General features: G+C 47.7%; 1 protein-coding gene across 1 annotated transcript in view; it reads right to left on the bottom strand.

Annotated features, from left to right (window-relative positions):
- sptbn5 (spectrin, beta, non-erythrocytic 5) overlaps window positions 1–26,462 on the bottom strand; it is a 332,093-nt gene that overhangs the window by 214,784 nt on the left and 90,847 nt on the right. The window contains exons 20-27 of the mRNA XM_038790252.1: window positions 25,521–25,660; window positions 20,161–20,260; window positions 17,475–17,645; window positions 12,253–12,417; window positions 10,065–10,291; window positions 9,376–9,562; window positions 8,761–8,961; window positions 3,176–3,292 (exon numbers count right to left, since the gene is read on the bottom strand). Of these exons, the coding sequence (XP_038646180.1) occupies window positions 3,176–3,292; window positions 8,761–8,961; window positions 9,376–9,562; window positions 10,065–10,291; window positions 12,253–12,417; window positions 17,475–17,645; window positions 20,161–20,260; window positions 25,521–25,660 (1,308 nt within the window). The remainder of the gene's footprint in view (window positions 1–3,175; window positions 3,293–8,760; window positions 8,962–9,375; window positions 9,563–10,064; window positions 10,292–12,252; window positions 12,418–17,474; window positions 17,646–20,160; window positions 20,261–25,520; window positions 25,661–26,462) is intronic.

The following is a 26,462-nucleotide window of genomic DNA, read 5'->3' as shown; positions in this document are numbered from 1 at the left end:
TGTTTAATAAAGGTAACGTTTATGAACAGCCTTGCCTCCAAGGACAACTGAAGCTAAAACGCACAATGATTATAACAGACAAACCACTGCCCCATCTACAATCTCATTTTCTCTCCCCAGTTCTTAAACACATTGTTGCCTCCCAAATCTGGGCATACCTTTCCTGCAACTTCATTTTTGAACTGCTCCAATCAGGTTTCTGGCCCTGCCATAGTACTCAACCAACCCTTATCAAATTTGTTAATGACATTGGGTGGGATTTTCCAGTCCTTCCCACCGTTGGAATCGTCAGATCCGGAGAATTTCCAGAAAAACCTTCCATCCCTGCCCCAACAGTGCGACTTCTAGAGTCCCGCAAGGATCAATCTTTGGCCCCCAGCTCTTTCACATCTAAGTGCTGTGCTTTGCCTCCACCAGACACAGGCATGGGGGTCAGCTGCAACACGGATGCTGACCTCATCCAACTCCACCAGCTCTATGTTATATGACAGCTTCTCTGAAATGCAGCCCAAGATGAGCGATAGTTTCCTTCAGTTACATGTGGGAAGCCCAAAGGGATGGCTTTTACCCTGCAGAGACTTTTGGCAAAGTGCTTAAAAATACAGCAGGAAAACCTGTCAATGGCACCGTTGGGCTACCCTCCGCTTTTCCTACCCAGATGATACTTTGCCATAAAATGGTAAAATTCCACCTCTCGCCTTCAACTCCTGCCAGAAACTCAATTTCCTCGCCACGGATTCTATCCCCTTCCTCAGCCCTGTCTCACACTAAGCCAGACCATTCACAATCTCTTATTTGGCCCTGAGCTGAGCCCACACATCCTTTCCAACACAACTACCTGTTTCTCTGTTACGCTGCCTGTCCTCACCGCTATCTTAGTTCATCTGTGGTCCTTATCCATGCCTTTTGTCATCGCCATTATTCTCCTGGCCAGCTAGCCTCCATAAACACAAGTTGATTCAAAAGTCTATAATCTACTTATTAATATCTTGTTCTTTGGTGCAGTATTATGCAGTTAAAATAGCTGGGAAATTCCTCTCTGACATCTGTCACCCCTCCCCTTTCCCCCCACCACCTTCAGGAGACCAAAAAATTCCTCGCAGTACCTACATTTTGTATGAGGTAATCTTTACTCCAACTGGAAACAAGGCAGCACAGTGGTTAGCACTGTTGTTTCACCGTTCCAGGGTCCCAGGTTAGATTCCCGGCTTGGGTCACTGTCTGTGCGGAGTCTGCACATCCTCCCCGTGTGTGCGTGGGTTTCCTCCGGGTGCTCCGGTTTCCTCCCACAGTCCAAAGATGTGCAGGTTAGGTGGATTGGCCATGTTAAATTGCCCTTCATGTCCAAAAAGGTTAGGTGGGGTTACTGGGATAGGGTGGAGGTGTGGGCTTAGGTAGACTGCTCTTTCCCAGGGCTGGTACAGACGTGATGGCCGAATTGCCTCCTCCTGCACTGTAAATTCGATAAAGTCCAGCTCTCGCTTTAGGAAATTCAGTGAATCTGAACCACTGCCTGTTTCAGAGGTTCACTATTCATAAGTTCATAGGATATAGGAACAGAATTAGGCCATTCGGCCCATTTTGCCTACTCCTCCATTCGATCATGGCTGATCTCATCCTGGCCTTAACTCCACCATCCTGCCTGTTATCATAACTCTTCAACCCAGTACCAATTAAAAATCTGTCTAATTACTCCTTAACTAGGGCAGCAGGGTAGCATGGTGGTTAGCATAAATGCTTCACAGCTCCAGGGTCCCAGGATCGATTCCCGGCTGGGTCACTGTCTGTGTGGAGTCTGCACGTCCTCCCCCTGTGTGCGTGGGTTTCCTCCGGGTGCTCCGGTTTCCTCCCACTGTCCAAAGATGTGCGGGTTAGGTGGATTGGCCATGCTAAATTGCCCGTAGTGTCCTAATAAAAGTAAGGTTAAGGGGGGGTTGTTGGGTTACGGGTATGGGGTGGATACGTGGGTTTGAGTAGGGTGATCATGGCTCGGCACAACATTGAGGGCCGAAGGGCCTGTTCTGTGCTGTACTGTTCTATGTTCTATTCTATGTTCTATGTTTATTCAGGATCCCAGCATCCTCCGCACTCTGGGGTAGCAAATTCCACAGATTTACAACCCTTTGGGCAAAGTAGTTTCTCCACAACTCTGTTTTAAATTTGCTACCTCTTATCATAAGACTACGACCTCTCATTTTAGAATGCCCCACAAGAGGAAGCATCTGCTCCACATCTATTTTGTCAATGCCTTTTATCATCTTGTATACCTCAATTTGATCTCCCCTTATTCTTCTAAACTGTAGAGAATATAGGTCTGAACTGTTCCATCTCCCTTCGAATGACAAACCCCTCATCTCTGGAATTATCTAGTGAACCTTCTCTGAACTGCCTCCAATGCCACTACATCTTCCCTCAAATAAGGGGACCAAAACTGTGCACAATACTCCAGGTGCGGTCTGACCAATGCATTGTATAGTTACAACTACACTTCCTTACCTTTATACTGTATTCCCTTAGCTATAAATGCCAACATTCAATTTGCAATCTTTATTATCTGCTGTACCTGCATGATAGTTTTCTGTGGCTCATGAACGTGGATCCCCAGATCCCTCTGCTTCGGAGCACCCCGAAGTCTCTCCCCATTTAGATTAAAAGTTGCCTTCCCATTTTTCCCATTATTCGCAGGGAAATAAACTACATCCTGGCATCCAATGAAGATTTGACTTTTTACAACTTGATATGGTGACCCCCTCATCCTTCCTGCCAGTTAAGTGGAACAAACTGTCGAAACAAATAACATCTGGTACCTTCATCATCTTATAAAGCCAGACAGATCACTCTTGCGTCAACACTTCTATAAAGCACAGTCACTGCTCTTTTAGTCTATCTTGATAAGTAAGTCGAGAAGAGAGAAGAAATATATGCAGAAATCAGAGAAAGACACAAGGGTCAGAATCCTTTAACTTCCTATAACACAACAAGAGAGACCGATTGCAGTTAACAAATGAATTGTACAGAGGCGGCAAGTTGGAGAGTTTGAATATTTACTCTCTGTTGCACTGCATTTACTCTAAAGTTAGTTTGAATGGGTTTTCTCTGGTGGTGTATTTAAAAGAAGAATGTGGATATCGAATGTCACTGGCAGGCAAGATGACATTTTGGAGATTACACTAACCTTATGGTTCTTAATAAGCTTCTGTGTGACAGCTTCATTCTTTCCGTAATCCTCACTTGAGACAAGCTGAAGCTTTTCTGCTGCCCAGGCTTCCAGCTCTGAAGCATCTGCAAGGAACTAAATTAAAATTCAGTCATCAGTTACACGGTCATTAGGAACTATGGCGGGATTCGCCGTTTCAGAAACAAAATGTTGACGCCGAGACTGAATCAGTGGACTTCTACGAAAACTAAATTGGTGCCGGTCCGAGATCAATTCAGGATCCGTTAATGAGCACACACCGGTGTCACGTGGAACATGATCATTTCCAGTGAAAAACGGTGCTCGATTCGCTGGGATTGTGGTCGCCACTCGAGAGGCTGACAAGCTGCAGCTGCATATCAGCACTACACTCCCCACACATACTCATCCCAGCCAACAAGATGGCAGCACGAAGAGCGTTACCCTGGTTACCGGACACTGAGCTGGAGACCCTGCTGGATGCCCTGAAGGACAGGTCAGCCACTCTGAGGCTGCCACCCATCGCTGTACACCGGGAGCCTGGGTGTAGGTGGCAAAGGACGTGAGCGCTGTGGGCCCCACCGCCAGGACCAGAAAGCAATGCCAAAAGAAGCTGCACAACCTCCTCAGGGTGGCCAGGGTAAGTAGGCAGCACTGTGCCCCTGGCAACAATCCCCGTCCCACACACCCATAACTGCCCAAAGCTGTGTCCAACACCCTCCAACATCCCAGAGACACTCACCTCAGTTGGGCATTTTAATGAAGAGGTTATGGGACACTATCTGGTGTGCACAACACATGTGCTGCTGTACATCAGGTGGAGGTAGGAACCCCTGAGGGGGCAGATGGTCGGAGGGCGGCCCGACCCTCGGGTCTAGCTGCCATCCAGATGGATCTTGGGTTTCTGGAAATGGCGGTTCATCGATTTTGGAGATGCCGACACAGAACCTGGGACTACATGAGGTGCTGTCAGCAACCATCTTGCACATGCAGATGGAAGAGTCCAACCGCCTGCAGCGACAGGAGGTGGAGCTGACAATGTGTGCCACCCAGGCCAACACCAAACGGGTGGGGTCCACCGTGGAGGCATTGGGCGCGAAGGTATCGACTATGAATCAGGACGTCCAAGTCCTGGGGCACCCTGTCTGGGTGGTGGCAAAGGTACAGGACACAGCTGCCCTGTCACAGGCAGCTATATACCAGGACCACCTGGACATTGCAGTTGTGCTCCAGAGCTTGGCCCAGTCACAACAGGTTATGGCTGAGGGCATCGTCGGCATTGCCCGGGCACTGGATGGCCTGAACCAGCCTTGGATGGAGGTGGCACAGGCACAGAGGGACGTGGCCCAGTCCCTGTGCTCCATGACCGTGAGCTTGCAGACCCAGGTCAAGGCGAGCTAGGATGAAGGCCACCATTCCTGGCTGGATTCCGAAATCCATTGTCTGCAGGGAGTGAAAGGCCGACATGTTAGCATAGTGCGTATTCCGGTGCCCAACCAGGTTCACCTGGCTACACATTGTCTCCGGCCTACTCTGCAGCCCCTGCATGCCTCCCTCTCCTCCCATCACCTTAAGTACTCCCGGCCGTTTCCCCGGAACTCTGCGCTCCACACCCCTAGATCCGTTGACAACTGGCACCCCGTCTCTGGTGGGTGACGCCCGGTTTTGCGTTGGCGGGATGGGTCACCCTGAGGCCACGGCCCACCCCCTGGTTACCCTCGACAGCCCCTGCTATACCTACCTGGCCCTGGCAGACACCCCCAGCCAGCCCTGCCAATGACAGGACCAGACCTCTGGGAACATGTACTACCTCCTCTCTCTCCCTCAGCAGCCGCGGCACCTCTTGCCCAATTTTTAAAACCAGAAGTGAAACTCGCAGTTGATAATTCCCCGTGGCGGAGGCGGTGCATTGTGGATGCCTTGGAGAAAACCGGGTCAGGCCCGTTGATGATATGCCAATGGCATTTACGCTGTCACCGCTGTGGAGGCATCAGAACATGGCATTCCATCGGGCACCCGGTGCCAGCCACAATTTGTGACTCACATGCGATTGCCTGCCCGAATCTCGTTTCCCGATTCTGCCGTCGCTGGATGGGAGAATCCCACCTTATATCTTCCTATGGGGAGAGAGGCACATCTGCTTCAGGGAGTGGATAGTGGCTACTGTGGGGGAGAGAAGTATCTCTCCCACAGGGGCCTGCTCTGGGAATATGTGCTGCATGGCCAGACATGTGGAAAATGGAATGCAAGTGTCCATGGCTGTCCTGATAAACTACCATGAAATGTGCCAGTCAATTAATATTTCAATTTTCCTAAGAATCAAGCAATGGTGCCAATCGAAGTACACATCATATGGAGGAATATGTTTTCATGGCGATGCTCTCTGGTAACAGTTCAGACTGTGGGTAAATGGTTAACAGTAACCAGACCTAGTACAGCAAAGTATGTGCCACAAAATCCATGATTTGGTGCCTTGTCGTTATCCCCGTGGGCAGAACTGTCCTGATTGATTACAGTAGCCAGAGCATTTGATCTCACTCCAGTGGACTCTGCAGGGCCTTTTCCTGAAGCGCTCCTTCATTATGGAAATACTTGTCCATATATTGGAAATCTCAAAACAACAATCTGGTACTGTGTTTGAGTGACCCTTATTGTTTTCAAAGAAGGTACCCCTAATGTGGAGATGCACCGGTGTTGGACTGGGGTGAGCACAGTAAGAAGTCTTACAACACCAGGTTAAAGTCCAACAGGTTTGTTTCAAACACTAGCTTTTGGAGCACTGCTCCTTCCTCAGGCGAATGAAGAGGTATGTTCCAGAAACATAAATATATATATATATATATAGACAAAGTCAAAGATGCAAGACGATACTTTGAATGCGAGCATTTGCAGGTAATTAAGTCTTTACAGAGCCAGAGATAGGGGTAACCCCAGGTTAAAGAGGTGTGAATTGTCTCAAACAATGGTAGGTTTTTGCAAGCCCAGGTCAGATGGTGGGGGGGGGTGAATGTAATGCGACATGAATCCAAGGTCCAAGGAACTTAGCTATAAGCATCTGCTCGGTGATTTTGCGTTGTCGCGCGTCCTGAAGGCCACCTTGGAGAACGCTTACCCGGAGATCAGAGGCTGAATGCCCTTGACTGCTGAAGTGTTCCCCGTCTGGAAGGGAACATTCCTGCCTGGCGATTGTCGCGCGATGTCCGTTCATCTGTTGTCGCAGCATCTGCATGGTCTCGCCAATGTACCACGCTTCGGGACATCCTTTCCGGCAGCGTATGAGGTAGATGAATGGACATCACGCGACAATCGGTAGGGAAAGATGAAACCATGGAGGGATTTGAAAACAAGGATGAGAATTTTAAAATGAGGCATCGCTTGACTGGGAGCCAGTGTAGGTCAGCGAGTACGGGAATGATAGGTGAATGAGAACTGGTGCAAGTTAAGGCATGGCTAACAGAGTTTCAGATGACTCAAGTCTACAGAGGGAAAACATGGGAGATTGGCCAGGAGTACATTGGAAAAGTCAAGACTAGAGACAACAAAAGTGTGGATGAGGGTTTCAATTGTAGATAAGCTGAGGCAGAGATAGTGTAAGGCAATGTTACAGAAGTGGAAACTGCTGGTCTTGGTGGTGGCATACATGTGTGGTTGGAAGCACATCTCGTTTTCAAATATGGCACCATGACTGAACAGTCTGGTTCAGCCTCAGGTAGTTGCCAGGGAGATGGATAGAACCTACATTCTCTGGGCATCCATATCCAGCACCAACAATTTTATTGGGTACAATTTTAAGGATGGCAAATGATCGGTGCTTGCCATCCCAGGAGTTGGCGCTTAACGCCCAGCTGCTGACTCTCAAATTCCCACTGCCATTTATTGCTCATTTGAGAATTGAATGGCAGTGGGTGGGACTTCCATTTGTCCTTGGAAGTAAGTCCCACCCATGACAGCAGTCAGCCAATCTTCAACCAGATCAGGCACAACACTGGAGTGACCAGAAGTGGTATTGCAGCGCTCTGCCTGGAACTAAGGGCGAAATTCCCCGCCCCCCACGACGGGTGGGAGAATAGCGGGAGGGCCTTCCCGACATTTTTGCCGCCCTCCCGCTATTCTCCCCCCCCCCCCCCCGCCGAAGTCCCGACCCGAATCGCTGCCGGCGTTTTTTTACGGCCGGCAGCGATTCTCAGCTGTTAGATGGGCCGAAGTCCCAGCCCTTTCCGCCGTTTTTACGAACGGCAAACACACCTGGTCTTGCCGTTCGTAAAAACGGCGTCACAAACTCGCTATTAATAACCATGGCACCGATTGGCACGGCCGTACCACGGCCGTGCCAAGGGTGCCATGGGCCCGCGATCGGTGCCCACCGATCGCGGGCAGCGGGCCCGATGCCCGCGCACTACTTGTCCTTCCGCTGCCCCGCAGTATCCATTCGCGGGGCGGCTGAGGGGCAACCCGGCCCGCGCATGCGCAGGTTTCGCGCAAAAACGCGATGACGTCACCCGCGCATGCGCGGGTTGGAGTCTTCCAAACTGCGCATGCGCGGCTGACGTCATATGACGCGTCAGCCGGCGCTAACTCCGGCAAGCGGGCTTAACGATTTTCGTTAAGCCCGTCTTGCCGGAGCCTACGGCGTCGGGCTGCTAGCCCCGACCGGGGACCAGAATCGGTCCCCGGTCGGGAAGGGGCGCGCTGCCGTAAAACCCGCCCGGGTTTTACGCAAGCTTTACAATTTCTCCCGTTTTGGGAGAATCTCGCCCTAAGTCCTGGGAACTTTGAAAAGTAGAGTCCCGGGAGCAGGAGGGGAGGGGACGCCCAGGGGGATCGATCGATCGTAGTGTCAGGGGCTAGGCCAGGGGGGGCGGGGTCCCGTAGCTCCGATGCCGTGGAGGGGCAGTACAGTGGCACAGTGGTTAACACTGCAGCCTCACAGAGCCAGGGACCTTGGTTCGATTCTGGCCTTGGGTGATTGTGTGGAGTCTGCACGTTCTCATGTCTGCATGGGTTTCCTCCGGGTGCCCAAGTTTCCTCCCACAGTCCAAAGGTTTGCAGGTTCGGTGGATTGGCCATGATCAATGAGCGGGACTACGGGGATAGAGTGGGGCATTAGGCCTAAGTATAGTGCTTTTTTCGGAGGGTCGGTGGAGACCCGATGGGCCAAATGGCCTCCTTCTGCACTGTAGGGATTATATGGATTTCATGGGAGAGCGTCCCAACTCTGGCCGGGATCTTCAGAGTGAACCGTCCCCCCCCCCCACTCCAAACACCTTTACTGCCCGAGATTGGGAAAAGTGCAAATGTCACTTTCTCAACCTACCCGAATCTGCTCCCGCCTGGCTAAAACGTGAGGCTGGGATAAGGCCCTTAAGTAGCCCCTTAATAGCCTGAATAAGTCAATAGGCAGGTTTCCAACTGAGGCCCTTACTGCCCAAGCGTGAAAGGGGGGGGGGGGAGGGGGGGGGGGGGGGGGGGGGGGAAGCCTCAGTACCTGCCTTAATTCCGGTGGCGGGGTTAAAATTCTGCCCATATAGGGGCTAACTGCCCCAGTTACTCTTTTCCCATCACATCTGTTCTGCCCTTGAACGTACCTGATGGAACCGCACTGAGTGCTGTAGTTTTTTCCTCCTGCTGTCGCACGCCTGCTCCAGTTCCTCCCAGCGGGTCTGCACTTCCTTACACTTGCCCTCGATGCCCTGAGCCGTGTGGTGCTCGGATTTGATCATTTGCTTGCCGATCTCCAACACCTTCTGGACTTGCTGCTTGTGAGTGTTCACTTCAACCTGAAGCTCCTGCACCAGGGAGAAAGGTCATGGTTACAGACGTACTCAATACCTCAGGCCTACATGGGGAGGAAGAGAAAGAGGGGTAAGTAGGGGTTGGGAAGATGCAGCGTGAGGAAGGTGGAGATGATCATCCCCATTCCAGGGTGACATGACACATGTTACTATGCCACCCCCCATTTCGGTGTCCAATATAGCACAATACGGTACCAACCCCTGTCCCAGTATCCAATCATATAGCATAATGCTATATCCCATTTACAACTTGTTACTGTCCATCGGTGTTGAATTTAAGTTTCAGAGGAATGTACTCAGAGGAGTGAACATAGCTGCAGGATCTTGTCATTATTAGTTCTCAGCAGATACCTTGGACTAGCTTGGTGTCAGCCTGAATCTCCACGAGCAGGCTCAGGCTAACCTTACCTTCTGTTTCTGTAGCAGGCTCTGTGCCGTGTCCAGAGACTTGCCGCAGTTACATGATGTGGCGTTTGGAATGCGCTCCGCAATCCATTTCAACTCAAGGTCACTGTAGTGGTAGAACTCGTACAGAGCCACTGTCGCTTCCAGAACTTTCTTTCTCTGTCCCAGTGGCTTCTGGAGTGATTTAAACCTATAGTGGAAGGGGGTGTGTGGAGGGGGAGCAAGGAATGAGAGGCAATAGACATTTAACTGTGAAATAATTAATCGAACAACCTTTCAAAAGCAATGGCAGGTGATGAAACAAGGGAGTTGGAATTTCAAACCAAAGTCAGATATCAAGCAGAGAACATAGAACATACAATGCAGAAGGAGGCCATTTGGCCCATCAAGTCTGCACCGACTCATTTGAGCCTTCACTTCCACCCTATCCCGGGGCTCAGGGCAACAGACTCTGTGTTGGTGATGGGAAGCCCATGATGGTGTTGTAGGGACTGATTTTGCCATGTTGCACCTTCCAGAGGCAACTCTTGGGCAACTCAACACAGAAGCCCTTAAGGGAAAGATTGTAGATGACAACCATCATTGATTTCTCTCTCTGTTCCCCATTGCCACTTCATATCTACCAATCTCCCCTTTTCACCATCTCCCAGTCTCGCCATTTCAATCTCCCCGAGTCCGAGAACCAGTCTCACCATTCCAGGTGTTTCTGAGTCTGTTCCAGTATACTCTGTGAGTCAAAGTGATCTGTCGCCACCTTCCTGGCTCGGTTTACAATGCCGTTCATTTTCTCTGCAAGTTCACGCATGTCGCTCTCCAGCCACTTGTGTTCCTTGAGCAGAAGTCTGCTGGACCGCAGGTCATGGCCCGTATCACTGTTCTGGAGCATCTTCTCAATCTGTTCAAGTTTTGCTTTGGCATCCTAGAAAAGTATGTAGAAATTATAAAAAAGTAACGGATAAAATATAATCACAGTCGAACACTGAAACATAAGAAATAGTATCAGTCTGACCCTGCAATGCAGTATTCAACACACTCACAATCCACGAGGCACAAAATGGATTTTATTATTTGTTGTATAAATAATGGCTTACCAAATAAAGATTTTATCTTAAATTCATGGTTCTTCTTCCACGGTATCACCAATGAGGGAGCAGAATTGTTTGGAGTAACTGTATTGAGGGGTGCTGCACTGTTGGAGGAGCAGTGCTGAGGGAGTGCTGCACTGTTGGAGGAGCAGTGCTGAGGGAGTGCTGCATCGTTGGAGGAGCAGTGCTGAGAAAGTGCTACACTGTTGGAGGATCAGTGCTGAGGGAGTGTTGCACTGTTGGAGGAGCAGTGCTGAGGGAGTGCTGCACTGCTGAAGGAGCAGTGCTGAGGGAGTGCTACACTGTTGGAGGATCAGTGCTGAGGGATGCGACAACGTGAGCCTGAGGGAGTGTTGCACTGTTGGAGGAGCAGTGCTGAGGGAGTGCTACACTGTTGGAGGATCAGTGCTGAGGGAGTGCTACACTGTTGGAGGAGCAGTGCTGAGGGAGTGTTGCACTGTTGGAGGAGCAGTGCTGAGGGAGTGCTACACTGTTGGAGGATCAGTGCTGAGGGAGTGTTGCACTGTTGGAGGAGCAGTGCTGAGGGAGTGCTGCACTGTTGGAGGAGCAGTGCTGAGGGAGTGCTACACTGTTGGAGGATCAGTGCTGAGGGAGTGTTGCACTGTTGGAGGAGCAGTGCTGAGGTAGTGCTACACTGATCGAGGATCAATGCTGAGGAGTGCTGCACTGTTGGAAGAATACTCCAGAGGGAGTGCTGCACTGTTGGAGGAATAGTGCTGAGGGAGTACTGCACTGATGGAGGAGCAATGCTGAGGAGTGTTGCACTGCTGGAGGAGCAATGCTGAGGGAGTGCTGCACTGATGGAGGAGCAATGCTGAGGGAGTGCTGCACCGTTGGAGGAGCAGTGCTGCGGGAGTGTAGCACTGTTGGAGGAGCAGTGCTGAGGGAGTGCTGCACTGTTGGAGGAATAGTGCTGAGGGAGTACTGCACTGATGGAGGAGCAGTGCTGCGGGAGTGTAGCACTGTTGGAGGAGCAGTGCTGAGGGAGTGCTGCACTGTTGGTGGAGCAGTGCTGAGAAAGTGCTGCACTGTCGGATGAGCAGTGCTGAGGGAGTGTTGCACTGTTGGAGGAGCAGTGCTGAGGGAGTGTTGCACTGTTGGAGGAGCAGTGCTGAGGGAGTGTTGCACTGTTGGAAGAGCAATGCTGAGGGAGTGCTGCACTGTTGGAGCAGCAGTGTTAAGGGAGTGCCACACTGTTGGAAGAGCAATGCTGAGGGAGTGCTGCACTGTTGGAGCAGCAGCGCTGATGGAGTGCTGCACTGTTGGAAGAGCAATGCTGAGGGAGTGTTGCACTGTTGGAACAGCAATATTGAGTGAGTGCTGCGCACGGGGATGCCATCTTTCAGTTGACACTTTAGACTGTGTGTCATCTGCCCTCCCAAAAGAACCATTGCCACTATTCAAAGAAGAGGAGGGGAGTTCCACTAGTATCCTCACCAACATTTATCCCTCAACCAACATAAATTAAATAAAGAGTTATCTGGCACCATTCTAAAATATGTCATTGGTTCTACTGTGCTGTGGGACAAATATATACTTGGTCTTTCTATAAACATTGTGAAGCCAAAGCCTTATGTAGTATTATGTAAATAATGGAATGAATATTACACAGGCCACATTCCAACTTTGCTTTTCTGTTTCCATAGGTATCTCATGTAAACAACCCTAAAGCAAGACAACACATGCATGTCATAATACTTAGCGTGGGTCCTCAAGATACAGTGCCCCATAACTGACCATTCATACAGTGGCCATGCCCCCATCACTGGCGCACCTGCAGTAGCTCCATGAGTTGCTCCTGTTGTCCAGCTTGCCTCATTTTGTCCCCACGCTCCATCATCTTATTGCGGAGCTTGGTCCACTTCTCCCGCAGAGCCACAAGTCGGGATTTGACATTGTCCCTGTTGTAATGCTGCTCCTGGATGAGATTGGTGCCTGTCTAATGGTGAAAACACAAACCATGTCTGAAACACAGCAGAAACATAAGCAGTAACACAGACATCACTAAACATTTCAATCATTATCATACAAGATGAGTTTAGACATATAAGATCATAGAAACTTACAGAAAAGGAGCAGGCCGTCATTTGACCAATCGTGAATATTTGGTAACCAGGAATATTCATAGAATCCCTACAATGCAGAAGGAGGCCATTCGGCCCATCAAATCTGCACTAGCCCTGGGAAGGAGTGCTGTACCTAAGCCCACGCCTCCACCCCATCCCCGCAACCCAGTAACCCGACCCAACCTTCTGGACACTAAGGGCCAATTTAGCATGGTTAATCCACCTAACCCGCACATTTTTGGATTATTCCCAATTTTGTGAGATCCATGTCTCTAAATACAATATTGTAAATCCCATGTAGGATTTTATGCCTGAGCTCACTAACCGTATTAGTTACACTATGAACATTGACATACATGTAATTTAATACCCACTTTGCCACTGCTGTTATTTCCTTCAATCTGGTTGCTGCAACTTTTGGATATGGCTAATTTTACTGCTGTTTGGGTGGGCTGCAAATTCATTTAAAGATGGGAAAGAAGTGGTGGGGATGGTGGCTGCTTTGATGTTGGGAAACGAGGAAGATCAGATTTGGTGAAAATCCTGGCGAATTTAACAACAGGACCCAATTAGCGTTGCTCATCTTGGTTTCCCAACCACAGCGGGTGGGTAGGAGGTCAGCACCAGGTCACTGTGCAGAGGAGGGAGAGAGAATTCAGGATGGCTGGAAAGAGGAGGCGATGAGTGGGGAGGCCATTATACGAGTCAGGTGGGGAAATGAGAAGGATCTGGGGGAATTAGGATTGGGGGTGGGTTGTCTGGTCGTGGGGGAGGGTGAAGTAGCTAAACTGAATCCAATGAGTAAATGGAAAGACAGCTGGCCCAGAACGCTTTACGCAGTCCAAGGCCTGGAAAACCTAGCCAAACAGGGTTACAATGATGGTTAACTTTGAAGCATGTGGCCTCATTAGAATAATTAATTGACTAAGATGCATCCTGAGAGTCAATTGGTTTCCCGCACCCACCACCCCCCAACTCACCCCCTTTGTTAACGCCAGACGTTGGAGGGGGGGGTGCGTTGGAGGTACAATTCAGGTTTTTAATATCTTAACATTCCATAACCCAAACTCACCTGATTTTGGGGGAATATAATTGTCCCCTCATCTCCCTGTCCGTCCTTTGATCTTACTGCAGCTCCTTTAGGCTATTTTCTAGGTTCCCACCTCTGCGAGATTAGTTTAAACCTCCCCCCCCCCCAGTGTAGTTAACCTCTCAGACAGAACATTGATCCTGGCTCTGTCCAGCTGCAGTCTGTACATTGTGTACAGGTGCCACTTCTGCCCCCAGAACAGGTCGCAATGCCCAGGAGTCTGTAACACTCCCTCCTCCACCACTTCTCCAGCCACACATTCACCTGCACTATCTTCCTGTCTCGAGACTGACTAGCATGTGTCACTGGGAACAATCCTGAGATTACTACTTTGAGGTGTTGGTTTTAAAATCTCATTCATTTTATTCCATCTGAAGATTTCTGAGTTTCATCCACAGTTTTTATCTGTCTCTCTGTGTATGTGTGTGTTTTGAGCGTGCTGCATATAGCTCTGACTGCACTGGATAGCTTTGCATGCAGTATCAAATTTGATGTCAAATTTATTCCAAATTCAAACTTCTGATGTCAAATTCTAATTGAGCATATTGTGTACACTTGAATGCAAAAATTATGTTAAAAATGCATATGTGTGTGTGTGTGTGTGTGTGTGTGTGTGTGTTGTTGTGTGGATCTCTGTTCATCAATGAAGTTGTTTCCACCTGTGCACGAGTCCCAATCTAAGGACCAAAAATATTAGATAGTTACCAAAAATCCAGAAGACTATCAGGAGCAACTTCTTTCCTCAAAAAGTGGTGGGAAATGTTACCACAGAGTATTTGAAGTACTATCTCAATGCATTTACGGGAAAGTTAGATAAATACGTGAGGGAGAAAGAAATAAAAGGATATGCTGGAGGGTGAGACAAAGTCAATAAAGCGGAACGTGGTTTTATGTGAAGCACATGCACCAGCAGCAAACTGTTAGGCAGAACGGCCATTTCTGTGCTGGAGAATCTATGTAATTTTAAACAACCTCGGAATAAATGGGGACAGCTGTGAGGTCTTTTCTGATAGACTATCCGGAAAATAATATCCACCTGGACAAACATAAGGGGCGAAATTCTCCCCTACCCGGCGGGGGGGTCCCAGCGTAGCGGAGTGGCGCCAAACACTCCGGCGTCGGGCCTCTCCAAAGGTGCGGAGAAGGGGCTAGGTCCGTGCCGGAGTGGCTCCCGCTCTGCCGACTGGCGCCAAAAGGCTTTGGCGCTACGCCGATCAGCGTCGGGGCTGGCCGAAAGGCCTTCAACGGTCGGCGTGAGTCCGCGCATGTGCCAGAGTGTCAGCGGCCGCTGACATCACTACTGCCGCATGGTCTCTTCTGCCTCCACCATGGTGGAGGCCATGGCGGCGGCGGCGAAAGAAAAAGAGTGCCCTCACGGCACAGGCCCGCCTGCCGATCGGTGGGCCCCGATCGCGGGCCAGGCCACCGTGGGGACACCCCCTGGGGTCCGATCACCCTGCACCCCCCCCCCTCCCCAGGACCCCATGTGATATTGGGTATTAATGTCAATGGGTAACTGCACTATATGAAATCTGTGGTATCAGGGTCAATGGGGGAGGATCAATGGGGTGATTGTACAGAGTAATACTGGGGTAACAGGATTAATGGGGTAATTGCACTGTGTGAGGTGAGAGTCTAGGGGCTCCATTACACTGTTTTTGGATCAATTTGGGTAGAATTTCCCCCAAATCTGGCAGAGTGTCAGGTTCAGCCTGAAAACCAGCATATATCTCTCCAGATACACAGCTTTCATTCCAAAAGATTTTCTAGCAATCTGGGGTTTGTGTTGACTCTTTGGCAAGGCCGGCTCCACAGAGACCAGGGCTCCGTCTTTATTTTGCGCTGAGACTTATATGCTGCAGAATTCTCCATTGGCAGGATCCTCTGATCCGCTGGTAGCACACCCACGCCCGCGTGTTTTCCGATGGCGTGTGATGGCGTACAATGGCAACTCCATTGGCCAGCTGCTGGAATGAATTCCACTCGCGCCGCCAACCCCGCCGGCACAGAGGTGGTTTAAACCACGTCGGCGGGAGAGGCCTGACAGCAGCGGGACTTCGGCCCATCGCGGGCCGGAGAATCGCCGCGGGGGGCAAGCCGATCGGCACGGGGGGCCCGCCGACTGGCGGGACGTGATTCCCGCCCCCGCCGATTCCCGTGTGGCGGAGAATTCCGGCCACGGTGGGCGCGGGATTTACGCCGGCCCCGGGCGATTCCCCGACCCTGCGGGGGGTCGGAGAATTCCGCCCAAGATATTTGAATATATTCAAGAGGCGGCTGGATATAGCACTTGGGGAGAAAGCAGGATTAGGCTATTGAGTTGGATTATCAGCCATGATCGTGATGAATGGCGGAGCAGGTTCGAAGGGCCAAAAGGCCGCCTCCTGCTCTTATCTTCTATGTATCTATGTAACAAGTTGAATGAAGAAACAGATACAAGGGCTGCGATCTAGTAGCCCTGTTGAACACCAGCGTAAATCCCGTAATGGCTATTAAATCTTGCGAGAGGTAAAAAACAGGATTTTGCACGGGCGAGATTACAGTCTGGTATCTGTCCCGATCCGCTCTGATGCCACGATCAGGCTCACACCAGCAAGGAAGCGAGCCTGATTAGCAAATTTTCAAATAAATCTGAATCTGTTCATAGGGCCTGAAGCAGCTACGTCCACCTTCATCATGGGTGGAATTCTCAGGTCAGACAGCCATGTTTTCCTGCGTAGCGCATCCCCGTCGGCAGTGGAATTCATTCCAGCAGCTGGCCAATGGAGTTTCCATTGTATGCCATCACACGCCATCGGAAAACACGCGGGCGTGGGTGTGCTACCAGCGGATCAGAGGATCCCGCCAATGGAGAATTCTGCAGTATGTAAGTCTCAGCGCAAAATAAAGACGGAGCCCTGGTCTCTGTGGAGCCGGCCTTGCCAAAGAGTCAACACAAACCCCAGATTGCTAGAAAATCTTTTGGAATGAAAACTCAGCTGTGTATCTGGAGAGATACATGCTGGTTTTCAGGCTGAACCTGACACTCTGCCAGATTTGGGGGAAATTCTACCCAAATTGATCCAAAAACAGTGTAATGGAGCCCCTAGACTCTCACCTCACACAGTGCAATTACCCCATTAATCCTGTTACCCCAGTATTACTCTGTACAATCACCCCATTGATCCTCCCCTATTGACCCTGATACCACAGATTTCATATAGGGCAGCACGGTAGCATTGTGGATAGCACAATCGCTTCACAGCTCCAGGGTCCCAGGTTCGATTCCGGCTTGGGCCACTGTCTGTGCGGAGTCTGCACATCCTCCCAGTGTGTGCGTGGGTTTCCTCCGGGTGCTCCGGTATCCTCCCACAGTTACAAAGATGTGCAGGTTAGGTGGATTGGCCATGATAAATTGCCCTTAGTGTCCAAAAAATTGCCCTTAGTGTTGGGTGGGGTTAATGGGTTATGGGGATAGGGTGGAGGTGTTGACCTTGGGTAGGGTGCTCTTTCCAAGAGCCGGTGCAGACTCGATGGGCCGAATGGCCTCCTTCTGCACTGTAAATTCTATGATATAGTGCAGTTACCCATTGACATTAATACCCAATATCACATGGTACAGTTACCCCTTTGATATTAGACCCAGTATCAGACAATGGATATGCAGTCTCTCTGTAGGTTACAGGCAAAATTAATTAGCTCTGTGCTTTGCTCTGACGCATAATATTCCACCCCAGGGGTGGATGTTGGTGGTGGGCACTTGGAGCGGCAAAGTGCATTTCTTCTGAGTCTCTTAGTGAAAGGCAGGCAAAGGGGTGTGCTTTAAGGAAGCCGCAGTTAACCCGACTGCAGTAGCTGTACCTTCATCAGGTCCTCCACACGAACTTGGTTTGCCATCACCTCCTTCTCCACAGCCTCGTGTCTCTTTAGTTTGCGGAGGATGTTCGTCGGGTCTCGGTACGATTCATCGGAGGCAATCTCGTACTTTTCATCAATCCACATTAAAAGTTCAGCCACATCTCTGTTAAATTCCTGGAGGGAAGGAAATAAAGGAACGAAGTAGGATTATTGCTTTGATCAGACTCCATCTGGTGTACTGTGTTCAGATCTGGTTACTGCACCTCAAGACGGATGTATATCCTTAGAGGTCAATTCATCAGAACAGTATCAGGGCTAAAAGGCTAATTTCTGAAGACAGGTGGTGTGGCATTGACCAGGTTTGTATTCTCTTGAGTTTAGAATCTTGTGAGGTGATGTTTAAAGGATTTGATAGCATCAGCAGAGACAAACTGTCTTTCCTGGTGACATGTTCATAACAAAGTAGTCTAACCGTACATTGGGTGGGGACATCAGGGAGCACTTTTTAACTGAAAGGACAGTAGAATTCTGGAACTGTGTTCCTCAAAGGGCTTTTGAGGCTGGGAGTCAACTGAAGATTTCAAAACAGAGAATGCTGGATGTCTGCTATGGATATGGCATACTGGTGGATAATTGGAATTGAGGTGCAGTTGTGTCCAGAAATTGTCTAACTGAATAGTTGAGCAGGCTCGAAGAGCGGAATGGCCTCCTATTCCAATGTGTACATTCCCTCTTTTAAGTTTCAGCTCAAATCCCCTTGGTCGCCAGGTTTAATTGCGACAACGCCAGTCACATTATCAAGTTCAATTAATTTATCACTTAAATTATGCTGAAAACTTTCATAATCTCTCCACTAATCATTGCTTCCCCACAGTAACTGATCCTGGCTTAGGTTTAAGTGTCATAAGCTTGGAATCAGTTTGGTTTCCTTAATTTAAAAAAATGCATTAATTCATGTCGTGATGTATGTGGCAATTTCAGGTATATTGTATTACTGGTGTGTGGTGCCGTTAGGGTTAAAAAGCCTGTGTTAGTATGTATATGACTGCCTCAGTAATGTTTTTAAAGAATCCTGCTTTGAAAGGTTTTGGGAGCCAGAGGTGCAATTAAGGCATCGTAAAATTTGGGCTAATGGAGTTTTGTTTGGATAACTTTCAATAGATTGCAGTGAGATAGCTGCTCTGCTACGTATGAAGACCTGAGTCAGAATCAGATTGTCTACGAATATTTTAGCACCAGGTTCCCTGGAGTTTTGTTTGGATTAAGGGAGTTCCCTGTGGAATTAATTAAATACATTGGGCTGAATTCTCCACCGTCGGGATTTTCTGTTGTGCTACCCCACAATGGGGAACCCCATTGGCCAGCCGGCGTTTCAGCTTGGTAAGGTGATGTAATTAATGGGAGGAGCTAAGATAACTGGCATTTTGCAGAAAAACAGTTCAGTTGAGTTTTAGATTGGGATGTGAGCAGAAATCAAGCATCTGCTCTCACCACATTTCAGTTAAAGATATGTCTGTAGACAGATTAGCAGTTTCTTTCCAAGCAGTTGTATGACTGGAAGGTGAGCTGAGAAGCAGCTTCTGAAGAAATACAGACAGAGTTTCTGAAGACATCAGCTGCATATCCTGCATGGTTCTGACCGGATTCAGGTATTTTCTTTAAAGCAGTGTCAAATGATATTTCTTTCTCAAAGTAGAGTATGCAGACATTTCTGTATAGCAGATATTCCAGGAGGTGCTGTGTTTGAAAGTGGATTGAGGGCCGAGATGGTTTTGATGTTTGGCTTACTGTGTAGCTGTATTGATTAGCATTGTTTAAGGGTTAATTATAAGCTAGTTTTCTTGCGTGATATTACAGCTATTTTAATACCGTGTTCGTAATAAAGTTTGTTTCAAAATAACATATCCTTATTTTGTGTGAAATTACTAATGGAGTGAGGTATCCTTTCCTCAGTCTTACAAAATTAAAATAAAATATTGGGGTTTCAGCTCAGTATCCTCGATACTGTTGGGTCTGGTCTGGGATCGTAATAATTGGGATATGGGCATCGCCTGCTGGGCCAGCATTTATTGTCCATCCCTAAGTGCTCCTTAACTGAGCAGCTTGCTAGGCTGGAGTCACATGTAGGTCAAACCAGATAAGGATGGCAGATTACCTTTCCAAAAGGACATTAGCGAATCAGATGGTTTTTTTCACAACATTGGTCATTGTTTAACTTTTCATTCCAGATTTGAATTCAAATTTAATCACTTGCAATGGTGGGATTTGAATCCAGGCCCCCAGGTCTCTCAATTACTAGTCCAGCGACAATTATCATTATACCATTGCCTTGCATTCAACAGCTGAACCTCCTTGTAGCAACCCTGAGATTGTACCCAGTGCTCCAAGTGTAGGGCACCAGTATCCAAAATTGTACCCAGTACTCCAAACGTGGCTATAACTGTGCCTTGTACATATTTACTATTTCCCTCTGAGATTTGAGCTCAATCCCTTTGCTTTCCTTTCTGATATCCCACACTGCTTTGTTTCACTGAACTCTAATGCTGACTCTACCTACATAATGATGGTAGCTACATTTCAATAAAGTAATTAATGACTAAAAGTGCTTAAGATCTGAAATGTCTGCACAAGTGCCATGCCTTTCTTTTGTATAAATCAATACCATCAAGCTGTTGAAATGGATACAAACCTGAACTTTCTGTGACTGGAGCAGCCTGTTCCTCCGAAAGTCATTGGCCCGATTCAGATCATTCCATCTGTCGCCAATCAGAAACACTCTCTTCTGGACCCTGGGCATAAAGAGAGATATTGTATACAGCTCATTACCTGCTGCCAAATAATTCAGAACAAGATCTCCGCAATGCAGAGCACAAGCAACACCTCCAGAACAGAGTTACTGCTCATTCATCTCATTTATCATTACAGGATCTTGCTGGACTCAACATGGCTTGAACATGATGGCAATGCTTGTGACAGTAATTTATTGCCTGTGAAATAGAATGAGAGGTCTTGAAGATATGAAAGGTGCCATGTTCGATGAAAGTTCTTTCTTTCCCATAATTTGCTCCTGGAAAAAGTCCAGAAAAAAATGGGGACAAACAAAGACCTGCATTTATATAGTGCCCATCATGACATTTACAGCCCTTGAAGTGCTTCTGAAGTCATAGAGTCATAGATGTTTACAGCATGGAAATAGGCCCTTCAGCCCAGCTGTGTAATCATTGTTTTGGCAAACAACATATTGCTGAGGTTAGGTGGATTGGCAATTCCAAATTGTCCCTTAGTGCTCAAAGATTAGATGGGGTTATGGGGTTATAGGGATAGGACAGGGGAGCAGGCCTAGGTAGGGTGCTCTTTCAGACTTGATGGTCTGAATGGCCTCCTTCTGCACTGTAGGAATTCTATGAAACACAGCGTCTTGGCGTTGTACGCTGCGGATCTTCATGGCGCCCAAAAAGATGAAGTGTTGAATTTTGCATTGCCAATGCATTGACCAAAGAGGAGACATATAATAATGTGTTGCCTATCCCTAATTGCCCTCGAGGATCTGGAGTCAGCTGGAGGCCAGGCCAGGTAAGGATGGTAAATTTCCTTTCCCAAATGTAATTTTCCCAAGGTCACCATTACTGAGATGAGCGTTCAACTCCAGATTTTATTAATTGAATTTGAATTCCACCAGCCACGATAGTGGGATTTGAACCCATATCCCCAAAGCATTAGCCTGGGCCTCTGGATCACTAGTCCAGTAACATTGCAACTATGCCACCATCTCCCCAACAAACTTTAGAAGGAATGCATATAAGTATAGACAGAAGAATCAGCTTTCCTGAAGCAAGAGCAAATTTGAGGGAAATTCCAATGAGAAAACTTGGGCTGGAAATCTGAAAGACTTGAGGAGACCATATGGAATTAATAGTCAAAAGTGGGGTGGGTTCAATTAGGGACCAAAGAAGAAATATCCTTGTGAAGGAAAAGAGCATGGTCGAGGTACTATATGAATATTTTACAGCTGTCTTCCTCACTAAAGAGGAGATGCTGCCAATGGCACAGTAAAGGAGGTAGTGGTGGTATTGGATCAGATAAAAATAAAAAAAGTCGGTGCTTAAAATGAGAAGATTCATCTGATCCCAATAGGGTGAAAGCGATGTTATTAAGAAAAGTTAGGGTGAAAATTGGAGGCTTTGACTACAATCTTCCAAGCATTCTTGGGTATGTGGGTGGTAATAAAAGCCTGGAGGATTGCACCCTCTTTAAATAAAGGGAGAGAAATAAACTGAAATGAAATGAAATGAAAATCGCTTATTGTCACAAGTAGGCTTCAACTGAAGTTACTGTGAAAAGCCCCTAGTCGCCACATTCCGGCACCTGTTCGGGGAGGCTGGTACGGGAATTGAACCGTGCTGCTGGCCTGCCGTGGTCTGCTTTAAAAGCCAGCGATTTAGCCCAGTGTGCTAAACCAGCCCCTTGACCCAGCAACTAAAGGACAAACAGCCTATTATCAGGATGGGAACAGTTTAGAGGCAATACCTCAGGACAAAATTGGATAAGTATGGGCTAATAAGTGGAAGTGAGCATAGATTTGTTAAATTTGTGGCAGCAAGGTAGCATTGTGGATAGCACAATCGCTTCACAGCTCCAGGGTCCCAGGTTCGATTCCGGCTTGGGTCGCTGTCTGTGTGGAGTCTGCACATCCTCCCCGTGTGTGCGTGGGTTTCCTCCGGGTGCTCCGGTTTCGTCCCACAGTCCAAAGATGTGCAGGTTGGGTGGATTGGCCATGATAAATTGCCCTTAGTGTCCAAAATTGCCCTTAGTGTTGGGTGGGGTACTGGGCTTATGGGGATAGGGTGGAGGTGTTGACCAAGGGTAGGATGCTCTTTCCAAGAGCTGGTGCAGACTCGATGGGCCGAATGGCCTCCTTCTGCGCTGTAAATTCTATGTAAAAAAAGCAAATCGTGTTTGACTGATACAAAACCAAAATACTGTGGATTCTGAAAATCTGAAATAGAAACAGAAAATGCTGAAAATACTCAGGAGATCAGGCAGCTTCTTGGTCCTTTCATTGTCATCGGCCTGAAAGTTAACTCTTCTCTCTCCACAGATGCTGTCTGACCTGCTGAGCATTTCAGCATTTTCTGTTTTTACTTAATTTTTGACCAGGTTTGTTGAATTAATTGCTGAAATAATGGAGAGGGTGGATGAGGGTAGTGTATTTGATGTTGAGTATATGGACTTTGTTATAACCTGCCCTATCCTGTTGGCTGAGGACAATTAGTTACCTCTTGAGAATACTTTTATTAAACAGTCAACAGTAACAAAGATTTGAAAATGAACAATTAACATTCTATACATCATACTAATCAACAAGGAAATGTCACCGTTCCATATTGGTACTGATACAAAGCTATATCAGCTCACTCCCAAAAACAACCCAACACATAGTATCGCCCCTCACAGGTTCTGCAACAGAAACGGAGGATAAGCCTGAGAATGTGTTATCATGTCCAGAACTTTGTCGCAGAAATGATCTGTCCATCAATGTATAACTTGTTCCATGTATCAGTACCATTCTTCATCCAGGAACTGCAGCTGTGCAGGCCTTCCCAGCGCAATCTCACCGGAACCAAATCTTGGCATCCACATTTTCTTGAGGAATATGAACTCCTCCGATAAGTGGGCGAGGCAATTGTTAACCTTTCAGCTGTATAAATAGAGCTGGTCAGTGTGATACCAGAGAGAACTAGTAGTGAACTACTGTTGCTGTGTAACTATTGTAGGAAATAAAAGTTACTTTCTGTTTGACTCAACAAACTCGTGCTGGACTCATTGTGGCCCTCGCAAAAGACTTTCAAAAGCTGTTTGGAAAAGTACCATACAAAAAAGCTTGTCAGCAAAATTAAATCCTTAAATCCCATGGGATTAAAGTGATGCAGCGGTGGGGGAAGTTGCTGGATATAACTAGACAAAGGACAGAAAGTATGAAGCAGCAGCGTATGTATGGTTGTTTGTCAGACTGGAAGGAAGTACGTAGTAGTGTTCCCCAGGGTTCAGTATTTGGAATACTATTCTTACTGATATGCTTTAATTTGATTTGATTTTGTTTATTGTCACGTGTACCGAGGTACAGTGAAAAGTATTTTCCTGCGAGCAGCTCAACAGATCATTAAGTACATGAAAAGAAAAGGAAATAAAAGAAAATACATAATAGGGCAACATAAGGTACACAATTTAACTACATAACACCAGCATAGGGTAAAGCATACAGGGGTGTAGTGTTAATGAGGTCAGTCCACAAGAGGGTTGTTTAGGAGTCTGGTGACGGTGGGGAAGAAGCTGTTTTTGAGTCTGTTTGTGCGTTTTCTCAGACTTTAGTGTTTCCTGCCCGATGGAAGAAGTTGGAAGAGTAAGCTGGGGGGGGGGGGGTGTCTTTGATTATGCTGCCCGCTTTCCCCAGGCAGCGGGAGGTGTAGATGGAGTCAATGGATGGGAGGTAGGTTTGTGTGATGGACTGGGCTGTGTTCAAGACTCTCTGAAGTTTCTTGCGGTCTTGGGCCGAGCAGTTGCCACACCAGGCTGTGATGCAGCCCGATAGGATGCTTTCTATGGTGCATCTGTAAAAATTGGCAAGAGTTAATGTGGACTTGTCGAATTTCCTTAGTTTCTTGAGGAAGTATAGGCATTTTTTCTTGGTGGGAGCATTGACGTGGGTGGACCAGGACAGATTTTTGGAGATGTTTACCCCTAGGAATTTGAAACTGCCAACCACCCCACCCACCGGTTTCCCGGCAGTGTGGGATAGCTTCAACGGAAATTCCCATTAACAGTAGCAGGAACAGAGAATCCCGCTGCCAGCGAACGGTACGCCACCTCACGCCACTGAGAAACAAGCGGCTGGGAGGCCAGTGAATCCCACCCATTAACTAAATGATATCATTTTAAAGTTGATACAGGAACAGAGATCCGAGGAGGGGGGACACGTATGCACTCCAATCTTTGAAGGTATTGGGGTAAGTTGAAAAGGTCATTAGATCCTTAGGTTTGTTAATAGAGTCCAAAAGTGAGGAAAGTATGTTGAACCTTTCTATTTCACTGCATAGGCTTCAGTTAGTGTTTAATTCTGAACACCACACGTTAGGAAAGATGTCAAGGCCTAAGAGAGGGCGCAGAGGAGATTTACTGGAATGTTACCAAGAATGACTTTAGTTATGTGGAGACGCTGGGTCTCAGCATAGCAAAGAGGAGAATTGATAGAGTATTTGTGAGTCATTAATGGTTTTGATAGAGTAAATAAGGAAAAAACAGTTTTCTGCAGCAGAAGGATGGGTAACCAGAGAACACAAATTTAAGGTGATCGGCACAAGAATCAGAAGCGACATGCGGATTTAGTTTGAAATACAACAAGTTGTGATCTGGAATGCTCTCCTTGGAAGTTTGCTGAAAGCAGATTTTTTTTGGTTTGTATAAATTTAGAGTACCCAATTATTTTTTTTCCAATCAAGGGGCAATTTAGTATGGCCAATCCACCTAACTTGCACATCTTTGGGTTGTGGGGGTGAAACCCATGCAGACATGGGGAGAATGTGCAAACTCCACATGGACAGTGACGCAGGGCCTGGATCCGAACGTGGGTGCTGAAAGCAGACTTGATGGTAACATTGAAAAGGGACCTGGCTCTATAATTAATGGGAAAAAGTAGAGGCTACAGAGAAAGAGCAAGGAAGAACAAAGAATCAGTACAGGAAAAATGGGGCAAATAGATTCTTTCTGTGCTGTATTATTTTTTGATGCTATTATTCTAATGAGGGACTAAATTAGTTTTAAGAAGTCAGCTGTCCTTCAGAATTATCCATCTGGACAGAAGGGAGCAGAAAGGAAGACTCAGACAAGCTTTGAGCTTGGCCTCTGTTTATCCCTGCCTTTTTGCCAATTAAATTACATTAACAACATTAATGGTGAGCGTGCAAACTTTAGCAGCATGGATCTCTGCATGCGTATGTGGCCTAAACCAGTACTAGGCAATTGCAAGTCAGTTACTCAGATGCCAATACGTACGTGTTGTTGACATAGCTGTTGTTTTGGGTGAATCTAGATGCTTTGTCCTGCAGCCCCTGGATCCTCTGGTCTGTTACCTTCAGCATGTTCTCAAAGTCTTCATGCCTCTTTAGCAAGCTGCTCACAGAATCCACGTTGTCCTTTAAAAACAATTCAAAGGGTTAAGGCTCTTGGAGCAGAGATTCATAGCCTTGACTCATTTCAATGTCAGTGTGGCCCAGTGGGAGTATTCTCGCCTCAGGGTCAGAAACGGTTGGATTCGAGTCCAAATCCAGAGACCTGAACACATAATCCAGGCTGACACTCCAATGCAACACTGAGGAAGTGCATCACTCTCAGGGTAGCTGCCTTTCAGAAGAGATTAAACTGAGGCTCCACATGGATGCAACAGATCCCGTGGCATTATTTTAAAGAACAGGGGAATTCAGCCAGTGCCCTGGCTAATTATCCTTTTCCCAACATCACACAAGTAGTTTATTTAATCATCATCACATTGCTGTTTGTGAGATCTTGTTGTGGTCAAACTGATAGCCATGTTTCCTACATTACAAAGTGACTACACATCAAAGGTACCTTGTTAGATGTGAAGTTCTTTTGGTCTTCCTGAGTTCCTGAAAGGAACTGCACAAGTCACTTTAGAAGTCTTTATTTTTCCATGTATTAGGCTGTGAATTGCTGGGACCTGTCAGCCAGTAACCTCTCGGTCGCAAATGCCCAGAGCCAATGATGTGCTGACCCAGGCGTTGCTCGGAATGCTCCCAATGTGGCATTGCTGGTGAGAGCTTTCTACCCCAGCATAAGGTCAAGGTCATGCACATCACGGTTTGGTTAAAGCCTGCCCTCAACAACTCAATGTCGCAATGTCAGCCAATGACTTATGGGCTCCCGAGAGCAGTTAACACTGATTGGTCTCAGGGGGCAGGAAACAAACCCTCGAAGGGG

Source organism: Scyliorhinus canicula, chromosome 2 (genome assembly GCF_902713615.1).
Source record: "Scyliorhinus canicula chromosome 2, sScyCan1.1, whole genome shotgun sequence".
Taxonomy (NCBI): Eukaryota; Metazoa; Chordata; class Chondrichthyes; order Carcharhiniformes; family Scyliorhinidae; genus Scyliorhinus; species Scyliorhinus canicula.
Note: the sequence above shows the minus strand (reverse complement) of the source record. Positions and strands in the feature narration are given on the sequence as shown.